Genomic DNA, 26483 nt, shown 5'->3' with positions numbered 1-26483 from the left:
TCAGGTGTACTGATTTTTTGACGAGAGCACCAGTTACTGATGCATATTCTCAATGGTTTTGCTTTCAGCTTGCTGTGGGGAATCTGTCATTTGGTTTCCTTTGTGGGAACAGTGCTTCCTTGTAAATACTAATGGCTCTGGTCATATGATTTCTTGAGGCTTTTGTTCTGTCTTCTTTGTGACTGATGCAGCTGCTTGGTGGTGCGTTATAGTTGTGAAATGTGAGAGATGTGTGGCAATACCAACACTGTTCTGCTTGGTTTCTTTCATAGGAAATATCTGCTGGTACAGGTGAAAATCCCAATGAAATTAGATCATGAACAGAAGTTTTGCTTTCAAAGAAGTTCTTGGAGCTTTTACCCCAAAGTGTTGTTGCTGAGATTTGGGGGAAAACTGAAAACCTTTTCCCATTTCAATCTTCAAGAGCATCAGCATTACCCAGTGCCCTTTGAGGTCATGCGTTGTGCTGTTCCTTTCCGTGGGCCTCTGTTCTGGGGGTGCCCAGAATCACAGCCGGGTTTAGGTTGGAAGGGACCTTAAAGCTCATCCAGTCCCAGCCCCCTGCCACATCCTGCTTGTGCTGTTGCCCCAGAGCTGGATCAGGACTGCAGGGGGCTTTCCCCAGAGTGCAGCTGATGGGGACAATCCCCCCATCCGAGCTGCTGCTCATGGTCTGGGGGTGCAGCCCAGCACACACGGTCCCACCTCTCCAACCTGTCCAGGTCCCTCTGGATCCCATTCCTAAACCACCAATGTTTTGTGCATGTGGCTGGGCCCAGCAGTGGAACCTGTTGTCAGCAGCAGGACTATTACCCACCATGTCAGACACCTGTAGCTCCTGCTTGCTGGTTGTGTACTTGCTTGTCCTGCCTCTCTGATTCTGCTTGCCTGGAAGTGGGAGGTATAAGCTGCTTTAGGACAGAGGTCCTGCCTAAGCTGTTTCACCTTGGGAGAGGAAAACCATTAAAGCATGTGTGAATGTGTTGTGGAGGTTGTGTGGTTAAACCAGGGAGGGGATGGTTTGAGTGCCTGTCCTGGCTCTGGGTTCTTTAACTGCTTTAACAGGTATTGCAATGCTCAGCATCTCTGTGTGTTCTGAATGTGAATTTCCATCTTTGCAGGGAAGCGAGGGAGAACTTTGTTTCCTTTGTTCTTGGTGAGGAGAACAACTGGAAGGAGGCAGATTTAACAATCTGTATCCTTCAGAAATTGCAGACTGGGATTTAGCAACACAACAAATGAAAACCGTGATACGTTGTAAACCAGCTTAGTTACACCTGCATCTGGTCCTGTGCAAGCTGTTGTTGCGAGGAAGGTGAGGATCCGTGTCCTGAAAAGAACAGATCACAATTTGAGGTGTGTGAGTGGTGATGATTAGTGACTCCTGTGGGCTGAAGAAAGCAAGGAGAAACACGTGAGTTTTGACCCAGTTCCTGCTTCCTGCCTGCTTTTGGGATCTCCATGCGAGTGGTCTGTGCTAGTTTCAGATTGAATCTGTTCCACGTGCATTTCATTTACCATCGTGGGAACTTTGATTCTTTTGAATACTGACCTTATCTGATAACGCTAATGTGAAATACCCGGCAGTGTGTTAAGATGATGATCTGAAATACCCAGCAGGTTGTTACTGGAGTGGCACAAACCCCAGCTCTCTGAAGCTCTGTTTCTGTTACACGTTCTTGTAGCACATTTTCTATGTGTTCAAACAATTCTGTAAGAATAAAATGGAAAGATTTTCTTTTAAATTTGAAACTTCTTCATAACCTGGTATAGATGGAAAATGAAACAGAAGATTCACACTTGGAGGGCAGAATCTAATGCCAGAGGCTCTGGAGGTGATTTGGTGCTGCAGGAACCTCATCTGCTGCGTCTCTGGGTGGTCCTGCCTGGTACCTGATCTCCTGCTCGGCTGCCTTGGCAGAGCTGCTGTGATTGCAGGGTGATTTCTTTCATGCTCTTATCTCATGGGAAACTAACCCACTCAGTAATGTTCATATCAGGATGTGAACTTACCCCGTGGCTACACCTTGCTGTTGCTCACACAGGTAGAAGCAGGAATGCTGTGGCTAGAGGTGAGTGGAGGGAAAGCAGGACTGCTTCTCCCAGCAGGTCGAGGATGCGACAGTAGTGATAGGACAAGGAATGATGGCTTTAAACTTAAACAGGGGAGACCGAGATGAGCTCTTAGGCAGAAGCTCTTCCCTGTGAGGGTGCTGAGGCGCTGGCACAGGGTGCCCAGAGAAGCTGTGGCTGCCCCATCCCTGGCAGTGTTCAAGGCCAGGTTGGACACAGGGGCTTGGAGCAGCTGCTGCAGTGGAAGGTGTCCCTGCCCATGGCAGGGGTTGGAGCTGGATGAGCTTTAAGGTCCTTTCTAACACAAACCATTCTATGATTCTGTGATACATTGAACGCAACACAGCAGGACCAGGGCAGCGCTCGCAAGTTTCTGGATGCTTTTAAAGAGATGCTCCTGTTCTCCAGCTCGCTTTTCACCTGTGCGGAAGCTGATTGATCTGTGTAAATTCATGCTTTCAGTAAAATCTTTACATGAAAGCATGACTTATGCACTACAGAAGGGTGGGGGGAAAGCTTTTTGTCTCTCCTCTGGAGGACTTGGAACATTGGCAGATGCTGCCTGGCTCTTGAAGGAAGCCATGCAGGAAAAATGGGTTGCTCTTCTGCCTTGAATACTTTTGGCTGCGCAGTGCTTGACTTGTGTAGCTTCAGTGTTAGGAAACGGGCATGGTTCTGGGCAAGTTTATGGCTGCCCACAGGTTTGGAATAGAGCAGAGGAAATGAGTAGCACATCTGTTATTTAAAACTGTGGCACTGGAATCCTACGGACCTTGGCATCTATTCTGTAGCTGTATATTTTTTTAGAAGCTGATTATCCACCGTGGTGCCAGAGTTGTAGAAGACTTGTATTAATAGCTTATCCCCCTCCCTGATCATCTTTCTGCTCACTGCTAGTGGGTAACATTTGAAGTAGTAGCAACTCCAAGTTAAAAAATGCATACGTGGTTGTATTGCTGCCTCTTAACAACTATATTTTATTGCCTGTTTATGTGGGAGGCTTTTAACAGGAACAGAACGTAACCAGTTTTGTTCTCTTTCATGTTGAATTTGAAATTCAGCAGTGATGTTATATCTAGCAATTTAAGCAGGGCTCTTGTGTTTGCTGTTCTAAGCATGTTGCTATACAGTGGAATGAAAATATTTCCATCAGGGTATGTGCCCTATGAGATATTTTATATAAATTAAAGATTTTGCAAGCTTACACATTCAAACTGGAAGTTAGGAATTAAACACTTGAGCTCAGAAGAGTCAAAGGGTAAATGTATATAATGCAGCAATCCTGAATCTGGATTTACTCAGTGGCTTGAGTTGCTGCACATTGCTCCCTCGGTGGCTCTGCACCTCTGAAACCTGGCAGCACATTTACCCCTGAATCTGACAGTGTTGCCCTTAATGCCCAAACAGGGACTTTAGAGGGGAGCAGTAGTGAAAGAACCATGGTATCAGCTACCCTGGTGTTGGTGGAAGAGGCATTAACTTGGTGGTGGTGGTGTCGTGTGCTGACAGAGCTTGGCTCCTCTCTCTGCAAGCAGGCTTATCCTTTTCAGAACTGGGTTAGGAGCTTATCTTAATGGAAGGTTGGATATGTGGAGGAGTTTGCTGTGAGGCTCTAAATGGACCCTGGAGATGGAGACCCTGAGGTTTTGTTTTCCTTAAGCTTCGGTTTTGTCCTCAGTCCTCTTGCTGATCTGTATGCCTGGTGGTGTTTAAGAGCCACAGTCATGGACTGAGGCCTTGGTGCGATGCTGCTTCACGTATACAGAAGAAAAAGGTGGTTTCTGTTCCCAAATCTTGTTACACTGCTGTAGTCTTCCTTCACACTTTGTTTTCCTGGGGTTTGTGGGTGGGGTGGGTGCAGTAGTACAGCCTGCTGCAGTAATACAGCCCAGCTCAGTAAGCACATGGTCTGACTCCAGCCTCTGGTTGATGACATTTTGATCTTGCAGAACTTGTAGCCTTAGGACAACACGATGGATGTCACCAGCATCTCTTGCCTTCCTGCAAGGGCAGAGGCTTGCACACAGTGTGACCACAGGTGCTTGTGTGGCTGTCCCAGTGAGGCCTTCTCCAAGAGCTGGGTGAAATGACTGTCCTGGAACGGGCTGAACAGATGTAGGCAAGACTTGTCCTCCTCTTAGAATTCATTCCTTGGGTGACACAGTGTGCCAATGGCCCTTGTTTCTTTCGGGATGCTGCCAGGGGCTTCTCATCCGGTTTTGCTGCTGGCTATCATTCCTGGTGTGTAGAAGGATGCAATGTTTCTGTAAGGGGGCTGTAAACCTTGCCTCTGGCAGCTTAGACACTTATGTGAGCTCTTCTGCACAATGCCAACCCAAATGAGATGGAATGGTTTAAACAGCCTAAAGAATCATTCTTTGTATCAGTTGATCCTGCATAACTAGGTTAGAAAGTCCTTGGGAGCAGGTCTGCTGGCAGCCTTGTGCCATGGAGCAAGGACAAGCAGCTGAAGGTGCTGAGCTCTCCATGGCATAGATGTTCCTGGAGGAGGAGATCCAAACCCAGGGCAGAGGGTCACAACCTAAAATGCCTCTCAAAAGGCAGAAATGTGGCTTCTGTGAGGATGGGTGAAGTCAGAGCATCCCAGCTCATGATCCTCTGAGGGAATGAGTATATTTCCTGCTTAGGCTGTAGTGATCTGCTGGTGTGGAGTGAAAGAAGAAGTGGTTAGGTTTTGACATGGTTTATGGGGATGGCAGTTATGCTAAGGCTCTTCCAGCAGTGCTGGCGGGTGCTGTGGGACGTGCTGTGGGGTTGCTGGGGCTGTGGCCTGTCTTCCCCATGGAGAAGCCTGGGCTGTGGTTATCACCAGCTCCCATTATTAGCTCAGGTTGTTTATTCATTAGGAAAATTAACAGTAGGAGGGGGTTTGGCTGGGAAGTGTGAATGTGGCAGACCAGAGGTTGCATGGCAACACTTCACAGTTCCTAACCGGGAGTCAGGGATAAATAATGGTGGAAAAAGAAATGGGGGGAGGAAATAAAAAAGAGTGGGTTGGAGGAAAAAACGCTGTCTTTGTATTGACTTCACTGTGTCAGGGCCATCCCAGATGTGTGGAACAAGCCTGACATTGTGTGAGGTTTCCATCACCCGGAGCCTCTCACAAGCCCTCCAGTGTGGTGCTGCATGCGTCACTGGTGCAGCCTGCCTGGCACTGCAGGGATGCAGGTTCTGCAGAGTGCCCTGCCAGGGGATGGGGGGAAGCCTGGGACCTCCTCCTGGGGTTAGAGGGCTTCTTGCCATCAGAAACAACTTCCTAACTTCTTGTGTCTCTGGTTTGCCTCTGGGTAGGAGGTTTCTGTGTGTGTCATTCCTGACACCTTAATACTTGAGTTCTGAAGCTTGGGTCTTTCTGATGGCTCCTCGCATAGGTGGGCATATGCAAAAAGCCAAATAATCTGACACATTTCAAGGAGGAGCATAAAGGAAGAAAGCTTCATGAAATAGGCTGCAATAGCCTCTCAGATCTTAAGGTAACTCCTTTTGGTTTTGGCTCAGAAGCTTGAACATCCTATAGTGCTTTTTATCTGATACTGTTGGTTAACCTGTGGTTTCCTGTGTGATATTGCTGTTACTGGTGCTTTATCATTTGGCAAGGGCTTGACACTGAGGAAAGCTTGTTCATTGAGTTATTTGAGCAGCGACCCTCATTTGCTGGTGCTGCCTGAATGTGAGCAGATGGGATGCTTCAGCTTGGAACTGTAGAATCCTAGAATCAGCCAGGTTGGAAAAGCCCTTTAAGCTTCTTCAGTCCAACCCTTACCCCAGTCCTGCCAAGGCCACCACTACCCCATGGCACTGGGACCTCATCTTCACGGTGTGTGAACACTTGCAGGGACAGTGACTGCAGCCCTGCCCTGGGCAGCCTGTTCCAATGCCTGAGCACCCTCTGGGCAAGGAATTGTTCCTCAGCTCCATCTAAACCTGCCCTGGTGCAGCTTGAGGCTGTTTCCTCTTGTCCCATCCCTTGTTCCTTGGGAGAAGAGACTGACCCCACCTCACTACAACCTTCCTTTAGGTAGCTGTGGAGTGTGATAAGGTCCCCCCTGAGCTTTCTCTTCTCCAGACTGAACAACTTCCTTCTTCTGGGAGCGGAAGTGCAGAGGAAGCAGGAGCAGTGGTGTTGTCACCAGTGTTTCCTCACTCTGCTTTACGTTAGAACAGTTGAACACATGACAGCCATTGCAGGTAGCAGTGCAGCTACTCGCTCCCTGCGTGTTGAGGTAACTGCCTGCTTTTTCCCATGTCAGTGGGACATGCTGTCTTCCTGGCATTCAAAAGCAGAGCAGTGTCTCCTGCCAGATCCTGCAGCTCAGTGCCATTCCAAGCCCATTGTGCCTGGTGCTCTTCCTGCAAGCTCAGCCGATGGCTTCCAGTGTGACTGCAGTGGGGGTGAATGTCTGAAAGCTTGGCTTAATGTCATGATGAAAGTGTTGCTTTTGTTAGGACTTGTCCCTCCTGTGACTTGTGTGCATACAGTGACTTGCATGAAATGGTGGCCCTACTTCTGAGATACAGACTGAGTAGCCTGAAAGCAGAAATGAGCTTTGAGTTTCTTTCTTCTGCTCTATTGTTAAAAGTGGTTTTTATTTGAAGCTGTGGTCTTGCAGAATTGGGTCTGAAATACTCAGTCTATACATGGGAAAGAGCAGGGTGCCACAGCTCTGCAGTCAGTTTTGTGAACTTTCCCTCTAGGCAAGAAGTGGGGCTATCCAATTTTCCACTCACAGCAGAGATGGAGCTCAAAGAACTGCAGAAGCCAATAGTTAACTCTGTGGGAGATGCTGTACCCTGCAGTTCTTTACAATAACATCTACAGTGAATAACAGCATGCAAATGTGTGTGACAATGTTTTTTTCTTTTCCTGAACCTTATTCTAGATGTCAAAATTAACCTGGACCACTTGGGAATGGCGAAACATAGCCCTGGGATCCTGCCATGAACAGTAAGAAAGTTGAGATGCTTTGTGTATGCAAATAATAATGTTTTCTAATGGCTAAACCCCGGTGAAACTGTTCCTGTTCCATTAACATAACTGGGCAACAATTTGTGTAGCTGAATGTGGATGTGGTCCCAGGTTTTCATGCAGGAAAGTGGCAGTGCATCAGTAGAGGGAGCGCTGTTTGGGAAGCAATACTGGGAAGGCTTTGGAGGGAGGAAGGCTGCTATGGTGCAGTGTTGTCCTGTTCCTGCTCCTCCTGGATCAGCTGCTGTTCGATGGGAAGCCTGGCTGAGTAGATCTTTGTCTGACCTTTCATATTTGAATTCCTTCTATGAAACTTAGGATTCAGTAGATGTTGATTAAATGGTTCATGTATCGAGAAAGCAGCCACCTTTAACAATATCCTCAGGTGTTGGTAACATGAAACTTTCTAGTTTGAAGGATACATTTCTGTATGTGCATGCTCTGTATTCTTTATATAGCCCTTTGCAGATGTTGCAGGAGGCATCCTTGCATCAATTGAGGCATTGAAAATTATTCTGCTGAATTTTCCCAGTACAAAATAGATGACTTAAGAGGGCCTGTGGGGGTGAGTAGTGTGCTGGTGAAGTGCAAATGTTCAGCAGATGCTGTTGATGCTGTTTGTCAGCCTTGGCTAGAATGAGAAGGTTTTTGTATTGTTAAATATCATGATTTGGAAATAGGCAATTGGAAATGAGCAGCTCTTGTATCTACACAGCAGTTTAATGCTTAACACGCGAATGTTCAGATGAGAATGATTGCATTTTCTTTTGTAGAGCTCTTTGACCGTGTCATTGAATTCTTCCATGGAACAGTGTTTTACCCAGGGCTGTCTGCCTGCCTTACAGTGTTCATGGCTTCAAAATCTGAGCCCTCTGCTTTGATGAAATACTGTAATTGTTTAATTGCTGTGGAGCAAATTGTGTGGCCTTAGGTCAGTTGTTACAACAACTGATAAAGACCCAGGAAGTTGTTCAGTTCTTTGGATGCACTGGGGTATGGAACACAAAGAGATTCTGTAATGCTGATGGCTTTTAGCTTCTTGAGCTTGTCCAGATCAGCTGAGAAAGCAAATGTGTGTATTTGTAGACTGCTGAGTGGCTTTGAAATCTTAGCAGAATGCAGCTAAAGCCTCACTTGACTTTTCCTGAGCCTGCATAGCTGACAATTCAAACCGTGCATTCATTCCTTTAGAAGCATCCTATTGAGCAGCCTTCACCCTTTGAAAGGTAGGAAGGGAACTTGGCTGCTCACAGGTTTGCTCTGACAAATCCTTGTGATTCTTATGGAGTCAAGAACAAATGTAGCATCAGAGATTAACTGTGCATGTGCGGTGTGGTGAAGAGGGATCTTAAGGGTGGAAATGATTCTTGGTACAAGCTGGGACATCCAGAATGACCTTGGGGTTTTTGTTTCTTGCCAATCAGTCATCTAAAAGTTATGTGGCTTTTGGTTCCTCTTTTAGAGGTGGTTGCTGGAGCCAGAAGAGCTGGGCTGCTCCTGTACTGGTGTTCAAGGTCCTTGTGTTTAGGAGGTCCTTAATGTCTGTTTCTAGGACAAGTAGCATTAGAAATCCAAATCTCATCTTGGCTTTTAATCCTGTAGTGTTAGAACATGTCCGCATGCTACCAAATAGTAAGCTAAATCACCAACATGTGAGATACATCTTACTAAGCTCTCATGTCATGGTAGGCCAGTGAGCAGTGTGTACAATGCTGGGCTCTGCACAGCTTCATGGCCTGGTGTTTTCTGCATTATCAGTTCAGTGGTTGTGTCCTCTTAAGGTATGCTCAAGATAGGTGTTAGGAAGCAAAGGAGAAGTGATGCCTTTTAAGTTGATCTGCAGCCTGGTGTTCCCTGAGCTTCCACCTTCACCCACTAACAGCACTCTAGAGCCAGTAACTTGCTGACAGTGATGGGTGTTTGGGATCATGCTGACTAATCTGATCCAGAAGCATTTTTCCCAGGCCTCTATTTGCATATGTAGATCTTTTTCCCAAGGAAGTGCTTTAGGTGAAACCTGCAGGTAAAGGATATGGCTGATGGAAGTGACAGCAGGTGAGAAGTCTCAAAGTTCAGTGGAAAGGGATTCCAAGGTGCCTTGTCACATGGATCCTTGAATGGTAGCTTAAGGAAATACCATGGATTTAGTTTCTGAGTGAAGCCGGTGGTGATGCTCTGGTGTGTGATGTAGGAGAGGGGTACCAGAAGGTTTTACATCAGAAAATGGGCTTTAATGTTGTGAGCTTCTTTGCTGTTACTGTTAGGTAGTGTAAGCTGGCTACCCAAAAGTCACTTCTGAACACTGGAAGATTCAGTTTACTGAGTGTATGTTATTTTACTAAGAAGCTTCACAAGATTTTGCCTCCTGATGTGATGTTTTCAGGCTTTTCATTAACCCTTGCAGAGCAGTGTTTAGTTGATGCCTCCCAGTCTGTGGCATACGCTCCCCGGGAGCAATCCATGCATGCTACGAGTTGTAACTCTATACTTTCAGGGCTCTTGAGAGATTGTGATTAGAACCCTTCATCTGGTCATAAGCACAGAGGCAGAAGCCCACAGTGCCTTTGATAGAGGAGTGGCATGGAGGATGCTTGTGTTATAGTCTGGACATGGACAGGCTGGAGAGGTGGGACTGTGTGAACCTCATGGAGTTCCATAAAGCCAAGTGCAAGGTCCTGCAGTGGGTCAGGGTGGTTCCCAGCACAGACACAGGATGAGGGAGATGGGATGGAGCCACCTGAAGGAGAAGGACTTGGGATGTTGGGTGAGGAGAAAGCTCCCCATGACCTGGCTTTGGCTCCTGTCCTTTAGTCAAGGCTGGGATTGCTCTGTGTGGAGCTGCTCTTGTCTGTTCCTGCGAGGTTGGGTTTTGCTGTTCCATTACTGTGTAAGCTCCCAGTAGTGAGAGCATCATCTAGGGGCACCCAGTGTGGCTCAACCTTTCCCTGCTGCCAGTGGTCCCTTCCAAACTGTAGGTATGATGGTGTGTTGTATAAGCAGTTATTAATGCTTTAAGCTTCCTCAGGGAACTTTCTCCTGCTCTTTGAGTGAAATATTATACTGAGGAGCTTGTGTTTTATACACAAAACATTACTGAAAACTCCTATGCCTGTGTGAACATGCTGAAGCATTTTTATTGTGCTCCTAAAATAGGTTGAGTAATTTTTATTGAGCATATTTTGGAAGTACATTAACAAAGGCTGTGCTGTAATCGCAGTTAGCGAGCAGGGGAGCATTGCTTTTTCATGGGCAAAACTTCTTCACTTAATACAGTCACTAAATCTCCATTTGGATAAGATCTGTTCTGCTACCTGGAGCTGTATTTCAACAGTTTATTGACTTCCTTTATGACACTGAGTTTTTCATAGTGCAGGAGCTTGGTTGACTGAGGCCAAGTGGTAGGTTCAGGTGGGTCTTCTGTAGTCTAAGACAGCGGGTTTGGTTTGTGTGGGGACTTGATGTTTATTGAAAGTGTTGAAGTATTTATATACTTCTAGTTTGAGGGTGGAGAATAGTAATGGTTTTCCTTGTTAATGATTGATTATCAGGTGATATTTGATATATGTTAATGCTGTTCTTGTGCAATGCAACTCTGCCTGTTATAAAAGCCTTGAGGCCATGCTAACATCCAGAAACACGTCCAAAGTTCAGGCTGAGAACTGCATACATCAGGCTATTCTACACCCTACTTGTGAGATAAAAATGCCTTCTTAGGCATATACTTCTCTGTATTTGGAGACAGATTATTGTAGAATCCCAGGCTGGTTTGTGTTGGAAAGGACCTTAAAGCTCATCCAGCTCCATCCCCCTGCCACAGACAGGGACACCTTCCACTGGAGCAGCTGCTCCAAGCCCCTGTGTCCAACCTGGCCTTGATCACTGCCAGGGATGGGGCAGCCACAGCTTCTCTGGGCACCTTGTAGCAATGTTGTAACAACAGCAACAAGAGCAACACCACAGACCAGGGACCTGAGGAACTTGCAGAGCAGTGAGAAATCCATCTCCCAGCTCTTGGCAGGGGGAGGCAGGTCAGTGCTGATGATCAGGTGTGTCCTGTCTGTGGATGTAGTAAGTAGCTGTTCAGTTGTAAGCAGAGGTGTGAATGTCTCCTATCTGGGTGCTGGGCATGTAGAATCAATGGGGAGGATGTTAAAGGTGAAAGTTAACACAGCTCTTCAGAGGATGAAAAGTTTGTCTGCCATGGAATTTGAACTGTCTGGATTTTGGTGGTAATGAGACCTGGTAAATATTCCTTCTGCAGCTGCTGCTGAGCTTTGTACTTTATTGGAAGAAAATCCATCAGTTGCCAGTTGTAGAACTTGGGCGCATCAGCTTGTGCATCCTGTCCTGTCTTTGGGCGCATCAGTTTGTGTATCCTGTCCTGTCTTTGGGCGCATCAGTTTGTGCATCCTGTCTTGTCTTTGGGCGCATCAGTTTGTCCATCCTGTCCTATCTTTGCAATCTTTGGTCTCCTGTGGACAGGAGAAAGCAAGCATGCTTGTGGCATTTCTCATGATTTTGTACTGCAGCCCAGCCACGTGGCTCCAGGGAAGCTGTTTCTTTGCCTCACCAGCAGTGGGTTTTGAACAAATGCCCCTAAAAAAGACATTCGCTTTTCACCTTGCGCTGTGTCTGGCTCAGCTTTCTCTCCTGAGCAGAGTAACGTGAGCAGGTAACAGAAGCTGTTCTGCTAAAACCCCATCCTGGAGCAACCTTCAGTGAAGGGAGGCCATGCACAGGTAGAAGGGTTTTCAGTGTATCAACTTATGTTTTGACACTGGGCAGCAGGATTAAAGTTGTTAGAGGTAGTCCTGACTGTATGTGAATAGTTTGACCAGTCTGATGTATTCAGCAGTCTCTGGAATAAGGTGAAACTGATCTGTTTGGGAATTCAGAGCTGGTTTTTCTGGGTCCAGCACAAATTTACTGTGAGCTACTAACACTTATGTAGTGTTAGTGACAGGATGAGGGGGAATGGCTTTAACCTGCCAGAGGGGAGACTGAGATGAGCTCTTAGGCAGAAGCTCTTCCATGTGAGGGTGCTGAGGTGCTGGCACAGGGTGCCCAGAGAAGCTGTGGCTGCCCCATCCCTGGCAGTGTTCAAGGCCAGGTTGGACACAGGGGCTTGGAGCAAGCTGCTCCAGTGGAAGGTGTCCCTGCCTGTGGCAAGGGTTGGAGCTGGAGGAGCTTTGAGGTCCCTTCAACCCAAACCAGGCTGGGGTTCTGTGATTGCGTCTTGCAGCACTTGCTGTTAATGATGTAACATTTCAATCTGATGACAACTTTCTCACTGTCCCGTAAGTGGAAGTACGAGTTCACAAACTGGGATATAATCCGTAGTCACTTGGTTTGGGTAATGGCTGTGAGATATCACACTCTTGAGGCACAAAAATATGGAGCAAGGCTTTTTTTTATCAGTTCCATTAGATCTTGAAACTGGAACTCATTAACATTTTGGCCTCTTCTGCACAGATGAATGTGCTTATATCTTGCACATAAATAATGAGCCATAAAGGTGGCTTGAATGATCCAGAGCTTCCATTTCAGTGAACTGTCCATGGGATAGGCGGGCTCAGGAGCAACTGGGTTAAACCAGGAGATTATTTGAAGAATCTAGGGCATGTGCTCCCTGTTCCCTTGATTGCTTTTCATAACTCAGCCTTGATCCTGCAGCCGGAGCAGTGGGATACATGCAAACAAGCAGTTTCCTTTCTTCTGTGCTCCTTTATCTCTTGTCATTTTACTGGCCAAAGTGAAGAGGGGGGAAAAGCCTTCTTGTGTGTGAATGCTTAGAATGAATCCTGGTTCTTTTGGAGAAGATCCATGGGGACTGAGAAGCAGAGGCTGTGTTGGGCTGGCTGTTACTCTGCCTCAGTTCTTTTCTGTTTGACCGCAGGTGCATGAGGAGCAGAGGAGGTATTTCCACGTACCAGAGATGATGTGGAGAGACACTTTGTGAGTATCTGATGGGGGCTTTCTAAAAAGCCCAAAATGCCTGTGTGGGAATGACCGTTCTTTTTCCCCCCTAACTTAGAATAACTATGCAACTTGTCCAACAGTTTCATTTGGGTCTAGAACGCTGTAAATATGAAGCCCTTTATTTCAACAGTCAGCTTTGTCTGGTTTCCAGGAAGAGCTGGAAGGCAGAGCACTAGAATGTGAATGGCTTCAGAACTGATTAACTGATGCTGGAGTGATTTTTGCTGTTGACTGCTCAATGTGTTCTAGACATAGTAAACATTGGGTAGATGGGGAACCTGTAGTAGGGTTGACTTGTTACTTACAGAAGCTCCTCTGTCAAGTTAAAGGTGCTGCCTGTTCTACATAGCAGGTTATTGGCACTTTCTTGTCCTTGTTTAATTTTGATTGGAAGTCTGATACATTTACTCTAAAAGAGATGGAAATAGCATTCAAGAGTAACTTTCCTGTCCGCTGGAACACAAAGTTATTCTGGGACCACACACTTAAACTGCATTCCCAAAATACTGCAGGAAAGGAAGAACCTCTATGACAGGACATAACTGTAGCTAAAGAAGTACTTAAAGGATTTACTTCTGTGGAAACAAGGTCATTTTTATGATCACAATTAGATGATGCAATGTCTTAGTTGTCAGATGGACTCCATAAATAGGCTGTTTCTAGTGCTGCAGCCTCATCATCAGCCAGCTTTCTCCTCTGGGGCAGTTAGTCCCAGTGCACAGAGCAGGAACAGTTGGGATTTAAAGCAGTATGTTATTTTAGGATTTTCCATTATAGTCTTCATGCTTAATATTTTTTTTTTGTATAATACAAGTAACACGGTCTCAAGTGCTTTCTTTTAAACCTTTGATACTCTGGAGCTACTGCTTTGTTATCCAGGATAATGGTGCCTTTGTGGGCAGCTTTTCAAAGTGCTTTTCTTGGCACTGAAGAGCTTGAGTTAAAGAACTTCTGTTACCTTGGGCTCTTCCAGTTTTGATTTGAGTTTGCATTTGTATTAATCCTACACCATGAAAATAATGGTGTTTTTAATTGAAAAAATAGACTTTTTTATAATAGACTATGAATTGTTTAGTTAACAAGTGCTTAAACTGTTAGGTAGGAACCAGTTTGGGTTTTTAACATGGAGTTTGCCTTTTTTGTGACCTAGATCTAAGGAGAAGAGGTTTAAGTAGTTTTTTAGGCTTCCCTCATCCTGAAGCCCTTTGCCTAGAGATGGTTTTGTGATTTATTAAGTACTTACAAAAAATCATCATAATGATGAATTTCCTCATTGTGGGATGAGGTTCTGCATGTGCAAATAGGGACTGGTAGTTTGTCTTCCTTTCAGTCAAGAGGAAAGTCTGTTTCCAGACAATATTGGCTTGTACTCCTCTTTCCCTTGGCTCCCTCCAGGCTCTGCTTGCCAGTTCAGGAAGGCTGTGGGAGGATTTCTTCCTAACTGTGTCCTGGCCAGGTGCTGGCTTCTTTATGAAGCAGCAGGAGAAATCCTTGTGCTGATCCAGCTGAGTTAGCCAGGAGACAGTGTCCATTTGATCCGCTCTGACCTGGACATCATTGTCTGGTGGCTGAAGTGCAGGAAGACTTTGGCACCATTGGCTGAGTAGCAGCGATAATGGGGAATACTATTTAATAATTTAACTTCTAGGAATAATGATTCATATTTGTAATAAAATTATGTTCTGTGATACCTTTTGTGAGTAAGCAGAGCAGTGCATTAGTGGATTCCTTGGTCATGGCATGCATTGTTCTCCTTGTTTTCAGATTCTGGTCAGGACTCAAGCAGAATCCTTGCATCATCTCCTGGGCAGAGCTTTCTTCTGCAGCTCCTCTGATCTGCCCCTGAGAAAGACTTGTTTTGGCAGTAAATCAGGCAGGACTTGCTCAGGGGGCTGCTTCCTTAGTGGATGACACTGTTCTCATAAGAGTCTGTGTTTAAGTTGTCCAGACTCACCAACAGAGATTTCTGCAGTTAGTAGTGAGGGGATGGGACCAAAGGCTTGGTTTGCTTCAGTTGCTTTTGTTTCAAATTCCTAAGCTGCTTCCTTAGGACAAAGGAGCTTTTTAATAGCCTGGGAAAAAAGTTCTTCAAGCTCTTGCTGTAGCTTTCTAGAAGGTGTAAGGGGGGAGGAAGGAAGTAGAGGTTGTGTGGCCTGATCTGTGCAGGCTTGCAGAAGTTTGCTGTACTTTAGACAGCTCCAGTGTGTCAGATGGGTACATGTTTATGTGCTGGCTGGGTGTCACTCTGCAGAGCTTGGAAAAGCTTGCAGGTCAGCAATAACTTCCTTTTCTTTGTATTCTTTTGATAAGGTATCTTTGTTATTGCCCCATCCCTGGCAGTGTTCAAGGCCAGGTTGGACACAGGGGCTTGGAGCAACCTGCTCCAGTGGAAGATGGCCCTGCCTGTGGCAGGGGTTGGAACTGGGTGAGCTTTAAGGTCCCTTCCAACACAAACTATTCCAGGATTCTGTGATTATCAGTTTCATAAAATTAGAACTTGATTATTGTCCTTCTTAATTATTTTTAACAAAAAATAGAGTTTAGGTTTAAATGTTTGAAGTATCACCTCATACCTGAAATATTTCCATAGTGATGCCACAATTGCTGATCAGGCAGAACAGATTTCTTTGAGTGTATTTACAGATATTAACTCTATGTGTTAATTTTCAGAACAGGCTCTGAAAAATAGACCCCCTCTTATCTTGTGGGGCTGGCATTGGAGTTGTACAGATGGCTGCTGCTAAGGACCTTTCGGTTGCACAGCAGTCAGCTCTTCACAGGCTTCAGCATATGGCTGAGGCAGGTTGTGCTCTGATGCTTAAGGGAGCAGATAAGGCTTATGGCCAGTGACACCCTCTGAGGAGTGCTTCTGGATTTGCCTACGTTAAGGTTCTTCTGTGTCAGTGTTAGTAGATTCAGTAACAGGTAATGCCTGCCTGGTTTCATGAGTTGTCTTGGGACTGTTGCAAGGGTGAATATGGTGGTTAGTTTGAATAGAGTTTACTCCTTGGTGGAGGTGCAGGAACTGATTTCTTTTCTCACTTCTACATGATCATAACCTTGGCTTTAACCTCTGTGCTGTAATATCTGTTTCTGTGAAAGGTATTTATGCAGTTATATACAGTTTATGGGGTGAAATTGCTATTACCTGTTGCTGTTCTTATCATGGTTATTACTGTGCACTTCTGCTTGTGTGGTGTTTCTGGGTAGAAGTGAAAAAATGGTTTACCTTTTGAATGCTCATGCAGAAGATTTAAAGAGCTTAAAATACGTACTGCAATTTAGACTACTTAGTTAAAATGTGGCTTTGCTAATAAAGTGAGAATGTACAATGGATCTTTTCCCATATAATAGTATTGTCTCCTGCAGTCATAAACTTCAAACGACATGAATTCCGAAGTATGCTGAATAATACTGAACGTAGAATTGTGGAAATGAAGTACTTGGCCCATAGCAGGGAAGCACACCCATTCCCTGTGCTGTCTTCTTCCTGACAGGCTGAATGAGGGTGCCTTGTTCTACTTGGTATCTGCCCAAGTCTGAGTGAGTCTAATTTGTACCATACCAATGGGCACTTGAGCTGTGTCCTGGGTAATCAGCACATGAGGAGTGTATGTGACAAGGCGAACACTGAAGGGACACGCTGTATCGTAGCTATTCAGTTTCCTTCTAAATGGGCTAATACGTTCTGTTTGCTTTCCCTGACGTAAAGCTTGGTTCTCTAAAAAGAGCTGTCAGTCAGCAGCTGGTTTGTTACCTGGGTTTTTCTCTCTGCTAGTGAGGAGAAGGTGGGATCCAAATGTTGCACGTCCTGTTGTATTCCTGGAGGTAACACAGGTGTTTCACTGCTTGATTGCTTCTGTGTGCCTGTTTTTTTTTTACATGCAATGCTTATCTAATCAACTTTTTCTCAGTGGAGTCTATTTCAGCAGTGTGAATGTATTTAGTATAGGTGATGTTGAATGAGCTGGAATACGCTGATGTTGTAGCCATAGGTGACTTAGGCTTGATGAAGTGTGGCACATACAGGTGACACGAAAGTCCTCAGAACAGTGAAGATGTGGTAGTTCTATGAGGACTCAAACATTCTAAGAACACATAAAATTGATGAGAAGTTTTTTGGCCTTCTAATAACCTGCCTCAGATTTTGATCTGTCTTGCTGTAAATGTGTGAGAATTCACGTTGATTCATTGTGCAAATCCAGGCAGCAATCAGCTGACTTGCTGTTCAAAGTAATATTTCATTTACCACAGTGTTTTGCTGCAACATCTCAGTGTTGCAGAAGCTCTGTTTTCTGCTGCCTGGCTCTCTCAGGACAGTGGGTTGAAGCTGGTCTTGCCCAGTGTCCTGACCTGGTGCCACGTGTGGATGAGGTATTGTCCTACGTGTCACTTGGTGTGTGAGCAGACAGGGCTGGTTTTAGATGTTAGTTACATCAAGTTTCATATATGTTCGCTTTGAAATGCAATAGTGAGTCTGTTATTGTCAGACCTGTTGCTCTTGGAGTTCAACTGGGAAGCCTGAAACTGCCAAAGCAGGGACTGACTTGGGAGCCGAGCTCCATCAGGCACAGATGCTGGGGTACTTAGGCCATGAAGTAATCCTGGTTTAGCTCTGAAGCACAGAAGCACAATTGTGTTCCTGCAAATGTTCTGCAGAGGTTAAAGTTGCTGAATGGTTTTGAGATCATAGGTTTGGCTGCACTCACTGTCTAAAGGTCTTTCTCTCTCCCTGTGATAGCTCTAGGGGTTTATTCTGCCCTCTGCTCATTGTCTTACTAAAGGTTGCTGTGGTTCTGCAGTGAAACACTTTGTGTTCTGATTTGGTGCATGTGTCCTGGACCATTATGGGACATGTTTAAGGATGCTGAAGGTGCTGAGGCATTGGCATGGGGTGCCCAGAGAAGCTGTGGCTGCCCCATCCCTGGCAGTGTTCAAGGCCAGGTTGGACACAGGGGCTTGGAGCAAGCTGCTGCAGTGGAAGGTGTCCCTGCCCGTGGCAGGGGTTGGAGCTGGAGGAGCTTTAAGGTCCCTTCCAACCCAAACCAGTCTGGGGTTCTGTGATGAGGAGAAAGTACTTGATCTCTTGGAGCTTTACACTCCACACATCGGGAATGATTCCATTGCCAGCTTCATCCTTTGTATTAGAGTGTGTTTTTCCCAAGCCAGATGTTTGTGTCATGTTGATGGTGCTCTCTGCTGCACAAGCTAGAATCATAGAACAGTTTGGGTTGGAAAGGACCTTAAGATCATCCAGTTCCAACCCCCCTGCCATGGGCAGGGACACCTCACACTAAACCATATCACCCAAGGCTTCATCCAGTCTGGTCTTGAACACTGCCAGGGATGGAGCATTCACAACCTCCCTGGGCAACCCATTCCAGTACCTCACCACCCTAACAGTAAAGAATTTCTTCCTTATATCCAGTCTAAACCTCTGCTGTTTAAGTTTCAACCCGTTACCCCTTGTCCTATCACTACAGTCCCTAATGAATAGTCCCTCACCAGCATCCCTGTGGTTTACATAATGAATTATGAATGGTTTACACAAAACAAGAATTGATTTCCCTGAGTTTGAATCTGGGTTAGTGTTACAGGGATCAGTGTAGTGGGTCCTGTTCTGTTACACAGTCTCGTTCCTTTTCAGTGCATGCGGCTTGCCTGTATTACAGCGCTGGTACAGGCCACTGCAGGAGCTCTGGAGTGATCCTGCATGTACCTGCTGCTGAATGTTAACCAGCTCCTGAGTGCAGCATGAGAACTGTTGGGTTTTAGTATGAAAGCTTTGTGAAATGTTAGACTTTGGACAGTTTCACGCAGCTTTCTGTTTTTAATGATGAGCACTTGTGTTTGCTTCTTCTGCTGCTTATAACGGTTAATAGTCCTTTAACAACTTGTGCTTATAACTCTGACCTCTGGGCTCTGTCATCTTCTGGCTCTTGCTGAGAGGCTTTGGGCATTGCCTTCTGCAGGGAGTGGGCTTTGTGTTAGGTCAAGTGAAATTAAACCCAAACCAACACATTGACGAAATTGATGCACTTCCTTTTGAAGCAGATCTCTTTGTTACTCCATCCATGTGCACGACTTGCTCTGTGACAAGTTTAGATCTTTTAGTCCTTGGAACCTAAAGATGCTCCACTCAGTGGTGTGAGAAGTAAGCTCAGTGTTGGGCTGGCAGAAACTCTTCTTAGATGATGTTGTTTAGATACTGACCTGATGAGCAATACTGGTGTACAGAGGTAAACCAAAACATAATCACAGAATCCCAGACTGGTTTGTGTTGGAAGAGACCTAAAAGCTCATCGAGCTCCAACCCTTGCACAGCTCCCTGGTGAGCAGTTGTTGGGAAGGTTGACCCTGGAATGTTCTCCCAGGGTCATACAAAATATGGTTGTCAGCAAAAACAGGTACTCTGCATAAGATGTCAACCCTTTATCACCAAGCTCTCTAAACCAGAGACAACGCGATGCCATGTTGGCAGTGCAATGTCAGCTCATGCTGAGAGTCTCTTTCCCTTTCAGTTCCCTATCTGTCTCCTGTGTTGGCTGTAGCTGTTCCCTTGGTGTCAGGTGGTGGCTGCAGTGTCACAAGTGCCTGTTTCCCTGCTCACTTTGGGATTTGCTTCAGTGCATCAAGTTCAAGAGAGGCTTTATCCAAAGCGACTTTATGCTTATGGTAATGTGCTTTAGAGTCCTACATCTAAACTAATCTACAGAGTATGTACAGGATTCTCCCTTTTGGGGGGTATGGGATTTGTTTTTCTGCACATAATTTATCTGTTGTGACCATGTATTTCCATTGGACATATCCCTGTGGGTACAGACTGTCATGGTTCTGAAATGGATAATGCACAGAACACTCCAGGACTTCACTGCTATTGTTTCAGAAAGGAATCACTTGAATAGGCAGTTGAATCTGCCTTAGCCAGCAGCTGAGCATCTAAATAAGCACTCTGGAAGTGCAAGTTTTCATCTTGCTGTATCTAAATCCCTTACTCCCAGACAGTACTTGTGGTGCTAATGTTCATCTATAATCAGTGTCCTTCCATCCAGTCAACTGGGGAAGAATCATGTTATTCTCTATTCATAAAGGGAAGGAGAAAACCCATAAAACTTGGTGGTGGTGCCTCTGATCGGGTTTATTTCATTTCACTGCTAAGGAAAGAAGCCAGCAAGTTGTGGAAAGGGAATTGTACCTTTGTGAGTGCTAAATCATTCAGTACTTCCTATAGTCGGAAATCAATGGACAGAAAACCCCAAACGACTGCAGGATGTGTGCATTTGTGCCTTACTTGAAAGGGAAGAAATCCCAACACCTGAACACCAAAAACACTTGTGTTACAAAACCCAACCAAGCCACAACCCCACTTGTATGTTCCAGTTTTCCATGCTGGAGGTGTGTGCAACTTGGGAATATGTTTCTGATGGTTCCCTTGTCCTTGAGCAGCTGGGATGTGTTTGTCTTGTCAGCTTTTAGTTCATCTGGATGCAATATCAAGCCTATCTTAGCTAATTGTGCAGTGGTGGAGGCTGGCTGGACAAATAGGATACCCAGTTTGCTGGTTTAACTGTGTGGGAAGCTCAGTAGGTTTTGCATCTAGAACTGATGTGGTTTATGGGCTGCACTTCGGGCTTGATGTTGTGCTATGAGAATGAGAGCTGCTGGGTTGTATTTGCGCTAGAAGTGTGTCTGTCACAGAAACCCCTCAGTTGTAGTTGCTGCTGCTCTGCCTTGTGATGATGCTCTCTTTATATTTATGCTTGACCTTCCTATGGCATTTCTGAAACCTGAGCATCTTGCTAATCTCCTTGGATCTTCCCTAGCTGTGTTATCACATCCCGCTCCATCCCATTGGATTCCAGACGTTTTCAGCGTGTGTCCTCTTCCAAATTCCAGACTTTTGGTTTCATTCTGCTGCTCCAGCTCACCTGGTGGAGGCGAGTTGAATCAAAGCTGACTGCCAAGGAGGTGGATCAGCCAAGGATCTGAAAGCAGGCTTAATTTGAAGTGAATCTGTTGCCTTTTCATAGGGTCTCAATTTGCTTCTGTTGTCCCAAAGAGCACAGAGGTCATGTATCAACAGATCAGCACGTTCTGTAGTACCCCAGCTGGACAAGGATAGCAGAGCTGAAGCTGCAGTTGCTTAGGTGTGGATTGACATGACTTGGGGTGAGTCAGAGCAATGTGGGAGTAAAGTGGCTCGAGAACTGAAGCAGATGAGCCTGCAAAGCTGATCTTTCCTGGCTAGAGCAGCATCTTTGGCTGTTGCCTGGGCTCCTCTTTGCTCTCTTGCTCCGTCTCCACAGTAATTAGAGCACCAATGCAACTGTGTTTAGTTCTGTTCTCACATAATTAGAGCTGGGCCCATAAAGCACAGAGTATCCATCCCGGCTTTTGCTCCGGGGCTTTGCCAGGACGTCACAGGGCTGTCATTGTCAGCCGGAAATCCTTGTCATTGCTGCTCTTCCACAGTGACACAGACTGTGGTGGGTGAGGAGTAATTACATGATGTGGCTGGAGCTGAAGGCAGCATAAGCCACCTCTCTGCTATGCATGGCTTAGGAGGAATGAGGAGTGCTGCTTAAGAACAGGAAAGGCCTTGTTCTCTGGGCAGTTAATGTACTCGCTTGTAAGACCATTTACAATGCAGAACTTGGGAGCAAAGGGAGGGAGAAAGAGGGTAAATGAACTGAATCATATTACTGGAATTTGCCACTACAAAGAATTTAGAGAATCCCAGCCTGGTTTGTGTTGGAAGGGACAGTAAAGCTCCACCAGCTCCAACCCTTGTCCAAACCCCTCTGCAGGTTTCCTGGAGCCACTTTTGGCACTGGGAGATGAGCATTTGCCACGAGAGTCTCTGTAAACACTGATATCAGAACTGTCCAGGTAATAATGAACTGATGCAGGGAAACCACAAGGCCTGGACTACAGGACTTTTCATAAACACTGTTACAGAAGTGTTTGCTCTTTAGTGCTTCTCATCAAATTTCTGCAAACTTGCGTTCTGGCTCGTGTGCTGAATCAAGCCACAGCATGCACAAACACACCTTTTCTGTTCGATTCTTTCCCTGAACTACAGACCCCAGCAGCCTCCAGACACCTTCCTGCATGCAGAAAGCAGCTCCTGGGGACATTCTTTCTGTAAACAAGACAAAATTTGCTGGGACCTGAAATGTGCAGTCAGGGGGAACCAGTGGCTATGCTTGATTTCAGCCCAAAATGCTGCTTTGTTAAAAAGATCTCTTTGAAGACAACTGGTCATGTTCTAAACAGTTACATTCATTAAACAGGTAGGAGGTTGTTCAGGATCCTCAGCCGTCTATCGAACACCTCCATGTAAAATACACCCAGTATTTGTAGACAAGAAGCCTATTTCTGGTTATCTGTTATCAGCAACGAAGAGCAGTGCCCAAGGCACAGTGTAACTGAGCTTTTCCTTCGGAGCTGTAATCTGCTCAAAGCAGACAGAATGCTAAGGGCAGGAATCTAATTAAAAGTATTGAGCCTCGGCTCTCTGTTGTTGAATGTGCACAACATGCGCTCAAGGGGGAATGCTTTCAAGCACTGCATTGTGTTCAGGGGTTGAATGCACTCAAGAGGGAATGGCTTTAAGCTGCCAGAACAGGGGAGACTGAGATGAGCTCTTAGGCAGAAGCTCTTCCCTGTGAGGGTGCTGAGGCACTGGCACAGGGTGCCCAGAGAAGCTGTGGCTGCCCCATCCCTGACAGTGTTCAAGGCCAGGTTGGACACAGGGGCTTGGAGCAGCTGCTGCAGTGGAAGGTGTCCCTGCCTGAGCAAGGGGCTGGAGCTGGGGGAGCTTTAAGGACCCTTCCAACCCAACTGAAACTGATTCTATGACCTTCAGCTACCAGCTGCATTTTGCTTGAAGTTCCATACTGACCTCATCGCCACAAATGTCTGTCTCTTGGCCCTGCCTCCTTCTCTTCTCAACCCACCTCCTGTATCCTGTGCTGTTGGGTTTGCTGTGTTGTGGCTGGCTCAGCAGAGATTTCATAGGTGTCCCCCACAATTAGTTTTGTCTCATTTCCATGTTTCCAGTATGTGCTATTCAAAGCCCTCAAAACTTCAGCTTTCAAGGATTTCAGCATTATAAATGTACTAGGTTAATCTGAGAGTGCCTCTGAACCACTGTGTCCCAACATGGCTCTCCGTTCGATGGTCGAAATGTAGAATCAGTGTTCCAAGTGAGTGAAGAAATGCTTTGCTTAAGCTGCAAAAGTCTCTTTGGTGACAATTATAAATGGTTGTAAATACAGGAGCAGCTCAGGCATGACTGATGCCAGTGCTTGGTTTTATTTTTTGTACATTTGATTACTTTAACCCTTCATTATGTGGGATGATAGTACATTTCCAGGTCACATTTGGTGCAATATGCAGCAAGACTTATGTCAGTGGCCACAGTCACGTTAGGCCTTTTCTGAGTTGCCATAATGACTTTTCTGAAGTATTATTGTGCAACTTTGGTGCTGTATTAGTTATTTCTGGTGTTCAGGCGAACGCAGTGGTGCTGCTGCATGTCTGCTGGTGGTGGTTGTGCTGAAAGTCATGGTCTGTGATGTGTGTGCAGCCTTCTGTGTGTGATCACTGTGGGCAAAAATAATCAGAGCATCTCAGATACCAAACTGCTGAACCTAAGAATGAGTAAAACCCCTTAACTGTACCAACACATTAGAGCAAAGCTTTGCTTAACAGAAGTGCTGCTTTGTTTGGAGAGGCAGACAATGATTATACAATGGAACATACACTGCAGGGAGCTGAAGGAATATGCAGAGGCTTGTGGGGAAAGTGTGATGGGCAAGTGGAGATACACACAGATGTCCTTCTGCTTCAGCCATACCTTATGTTGGTTCTGCTATTTATGTACAAGTACCTGAGCAGGGTGTTGGGCTTGTCTGATACCTACACCCCAAACTCACTAATTCCATTTTAAATTCATGTAATTAAACTCGTATAGTTCAAAGTGGAAAATTATAGCCAGAAATACCAACTTGGTGGGTGAGGGTTGGGGAGTCACCAAGTGTTTGTTTTGTGAGGAGCAGTGGAGCATCAGAGTTGGCACATCTGGAGTCAATTATCATCATAGGTCATTAATGTTGTTTTATATCTAATTCTGTGCCGCCTTTCTTCCTTCACTGATGATCTTTTTCTGCTTGAGAAATTGCTGGTGGAAGTTTGACATTTAGACACGGTTTTATGATGCAGGTTAAAAAAGATCACGTTTTGCACCAGTGTCCGATAGTAATTGAGTTTTCTGGTTCTGCTCATTTCCCCCCCCCCCCCCCATTTAAAATGGTAATTTGGGAAAACCAGTATTAAACTTGTGCAGCAGTTCTGATGAATGCCAGAAGATGGCATCACTGATTTTGCTAAGAGCATTTTGACTGCCAGAACTACACAGAATGCTGCTAAGGTTTTAAAGCTATTGGTCAAATTTTGGTTGAAGGAAAGTTGGATCACTTTAGCCCTTAACGTTTAAGGGAGCCGTTTAAAGGTACACACGTTGTTATTGAACAAAATGTGTAAACTCTTGGGTTTTATGCTGGTTTTTATATCTATAAAGTTTATGAAGTTGGAAGTATTTTGAAGTGCAGGAGGGAAGGAAGGGGTCCTTCCTGTGTGCAGTGGAATTGTTCCCTGAGCTGTTTCACATCATCCCAGTTTCCCACGAGCATGTATTTTGCCTTAACAGTTTGCAGAATAAGACCAGTTCCTGTCTGGTACAAGCTCTTCAGGTTAGCTGGTGCTATGCAAGTATAAATTATCAACATGATAATGTATAATTTTATAGTTGTAACCACTTATAGGTGTGCCAGTGTTAAGGGTTAGAAACAGTCAATGGAAATGGTGTGCAAAACCCACCAATAAGCATTTAAATGCTGTTTTCAGCATAGGATCTGTTTTGTTCTAGCAGTCTGAAAACTTGATCTTTGTGCAGTGTTGCCAAGTATTTAATGACAAGTTGATGTAATAAGGTTTTTAGATACCATCTCATGGGATGCTTTCCTTCTTAGAGAAGCCTGTCTGTGGGGCAGTCATCTCCATGATGGTGTAGATCAAAAAGTACTTAAATATACCTTACAAGGTTTGTCTCAGTTTCTAGGGGTACTCATAAGCGCCAGTGTATTGGGCATGACTGGTCTAAATGGGGTGCTGGGGCAGGGTTGCCCTATGTGGGGTGAGGTGGTGGTGCCCTGTGCCAGAAAGAGCCGGGGTTGTTCTTGCATCAAACCCTTCTCTGGTTTGAATGGTTAAATGAATTGGTGAGGGACCCCAGATTTGTGAAGCAAGGAGACAGAGGGGATTTTGTCTTTCCTTCAGTTCCCTCTGGCAAGCAAAGACCTGAATTACAACTTGGATTTTTTACTATTTCCAAGGACTTTGCACTGGGACAAGCCCTCATCACTGTTGGTGATGTATCCTGGGCCTGCTGGGATTCAGTAGAGCAGCACAGGTGAGTGATGGGGACTGGCTTGCAGAGCAGTCCTGTGCTATTTGCAGGATCCCTTTTGGTTCTTTGCCCCTGAGCCGAGCCCCTCATCCCACCTCCACAGGTCCTTCTCAGAGCTTTGCCCAGTGTTATTTTTCCCTTAGCTCTGTATTTCCAAAGGATGGTTTTCCAGAGGCAAGTGATACCTATGTACAGCAGTGCGTACAGCACTATAAAGATGTTGAAAACTCCCCTGAGTGTGCAGTAGTGCTGGTGAAAGGGCTCAGCAGTGGTGAGGTCTTGTGGGACCTGTTCAAGATGCTACATGGGTATTTCTGAAAGCACTGAACTTCAGTTTTTTGTTGTGTGTCAGATGTTTAAACCTTTATGAAGCAAAGGTTTATAATGAAGGGCTGTGGAGATGCTCGAGGGCTGGAGCAGCTCTGCTCTGGAGCCAGGCTGAGAGAGGTGGGCTGGGGCAGCCTGGACAAGAGAAGGCTCCTGAAGGGGAGACCTGAGAGCAGCTCCAGTGCCTAAAGGGGCTGCAGGAAACCTGGAGAGAGGCTTTGGACAAGGGCCTGTAGGGACAGGCCAAGGGGAATGGCTTTAAGCTGCCAGAACAGGGGAGACAGAGATGAGCTCTTAGGCAGAAGCTCTTCCCTGTGAGGGTGCTGAGGCGCTGGCACAGGGTGCCCAGAGAAGCTGTGGCTGCCCCATCCCTGGCAGTGTTCAAGGCCAGGTTGGACACAAGGGCTTGGAGCAGCTGCTGCAGTGGGAGGTGTCCCTGCCTGTGGCAGGGGTTGGAGCTGGGTGAACTTTAAGGTTCCTTCTAACCCAAACTAGTCTCGGGTTTTGTGGTTTAGGCCTTCCTGTTGTCTGTATTTCTAGGGGAAATGGGAGATGTAACTCACACCGTCCCTGTAACTTTGAACGTGTTTCTTCCTGTACAGCGCAGGGAAGCCTGGGGTTCTGGAAGTGCAGGAGACATTTTGG

The 26483-nt window shown here is 45.8% G+C and overlaps 1 protein-coding gene across 9 annotated transcripts in view; it reads left to right on the top strand.

Annotated features, from left to right (window-relative positions):
• Positions 1-26483, top strand: part of KLHL13 (kelch like family member 13) — a 59998-nt gene that overhangs the window by 3458 nt on the left and 30057 nt on the right. Inside the window, exons 2-4 of one of the 9 annotated variants that reach the window (XM_034063943.1) lie at positions 1122-1315; positions 6975-7039; positions 12957-13015. In XM_034063943.1, coding sequence (XP_033919834.1) covers positions 12996-13015 — 20 coding nt within the window. In that variant the 5' untranslated portion in view covers positions 1122-1315; positions 6975-7039; positions 12957-12995. Of the gene's footprint in view, positions 1-1121; positions 1415-6974; positions 7040-12956; positions 13016-26483 lie in introns of all 9 variants that reach the window. The other 8 variants (XM_034063946.1, XM_034063941.1, XM_034063945.1 and 5 more) reach the window with 8 other exon arrangements.

The sequence above is a fragment of the Melopsittacus undulatus genome, chromosome 6, assembly GCF_012275295.1.
Source record: "Melopsittacus undulatus isolate bMelUnd1 chromosome 6, bMelUnd1.mat.Z, whole genome shotgun sequence".
NCBI lineage: Eukaryota > Metazoa > Chordata > Aves > Psittaciformes > Psittaculidae > Melopsittacus > Melopsittacus undulatus.
This window is presented reverse-complemented; position numbering and strand designations above follow the sequence as displayed.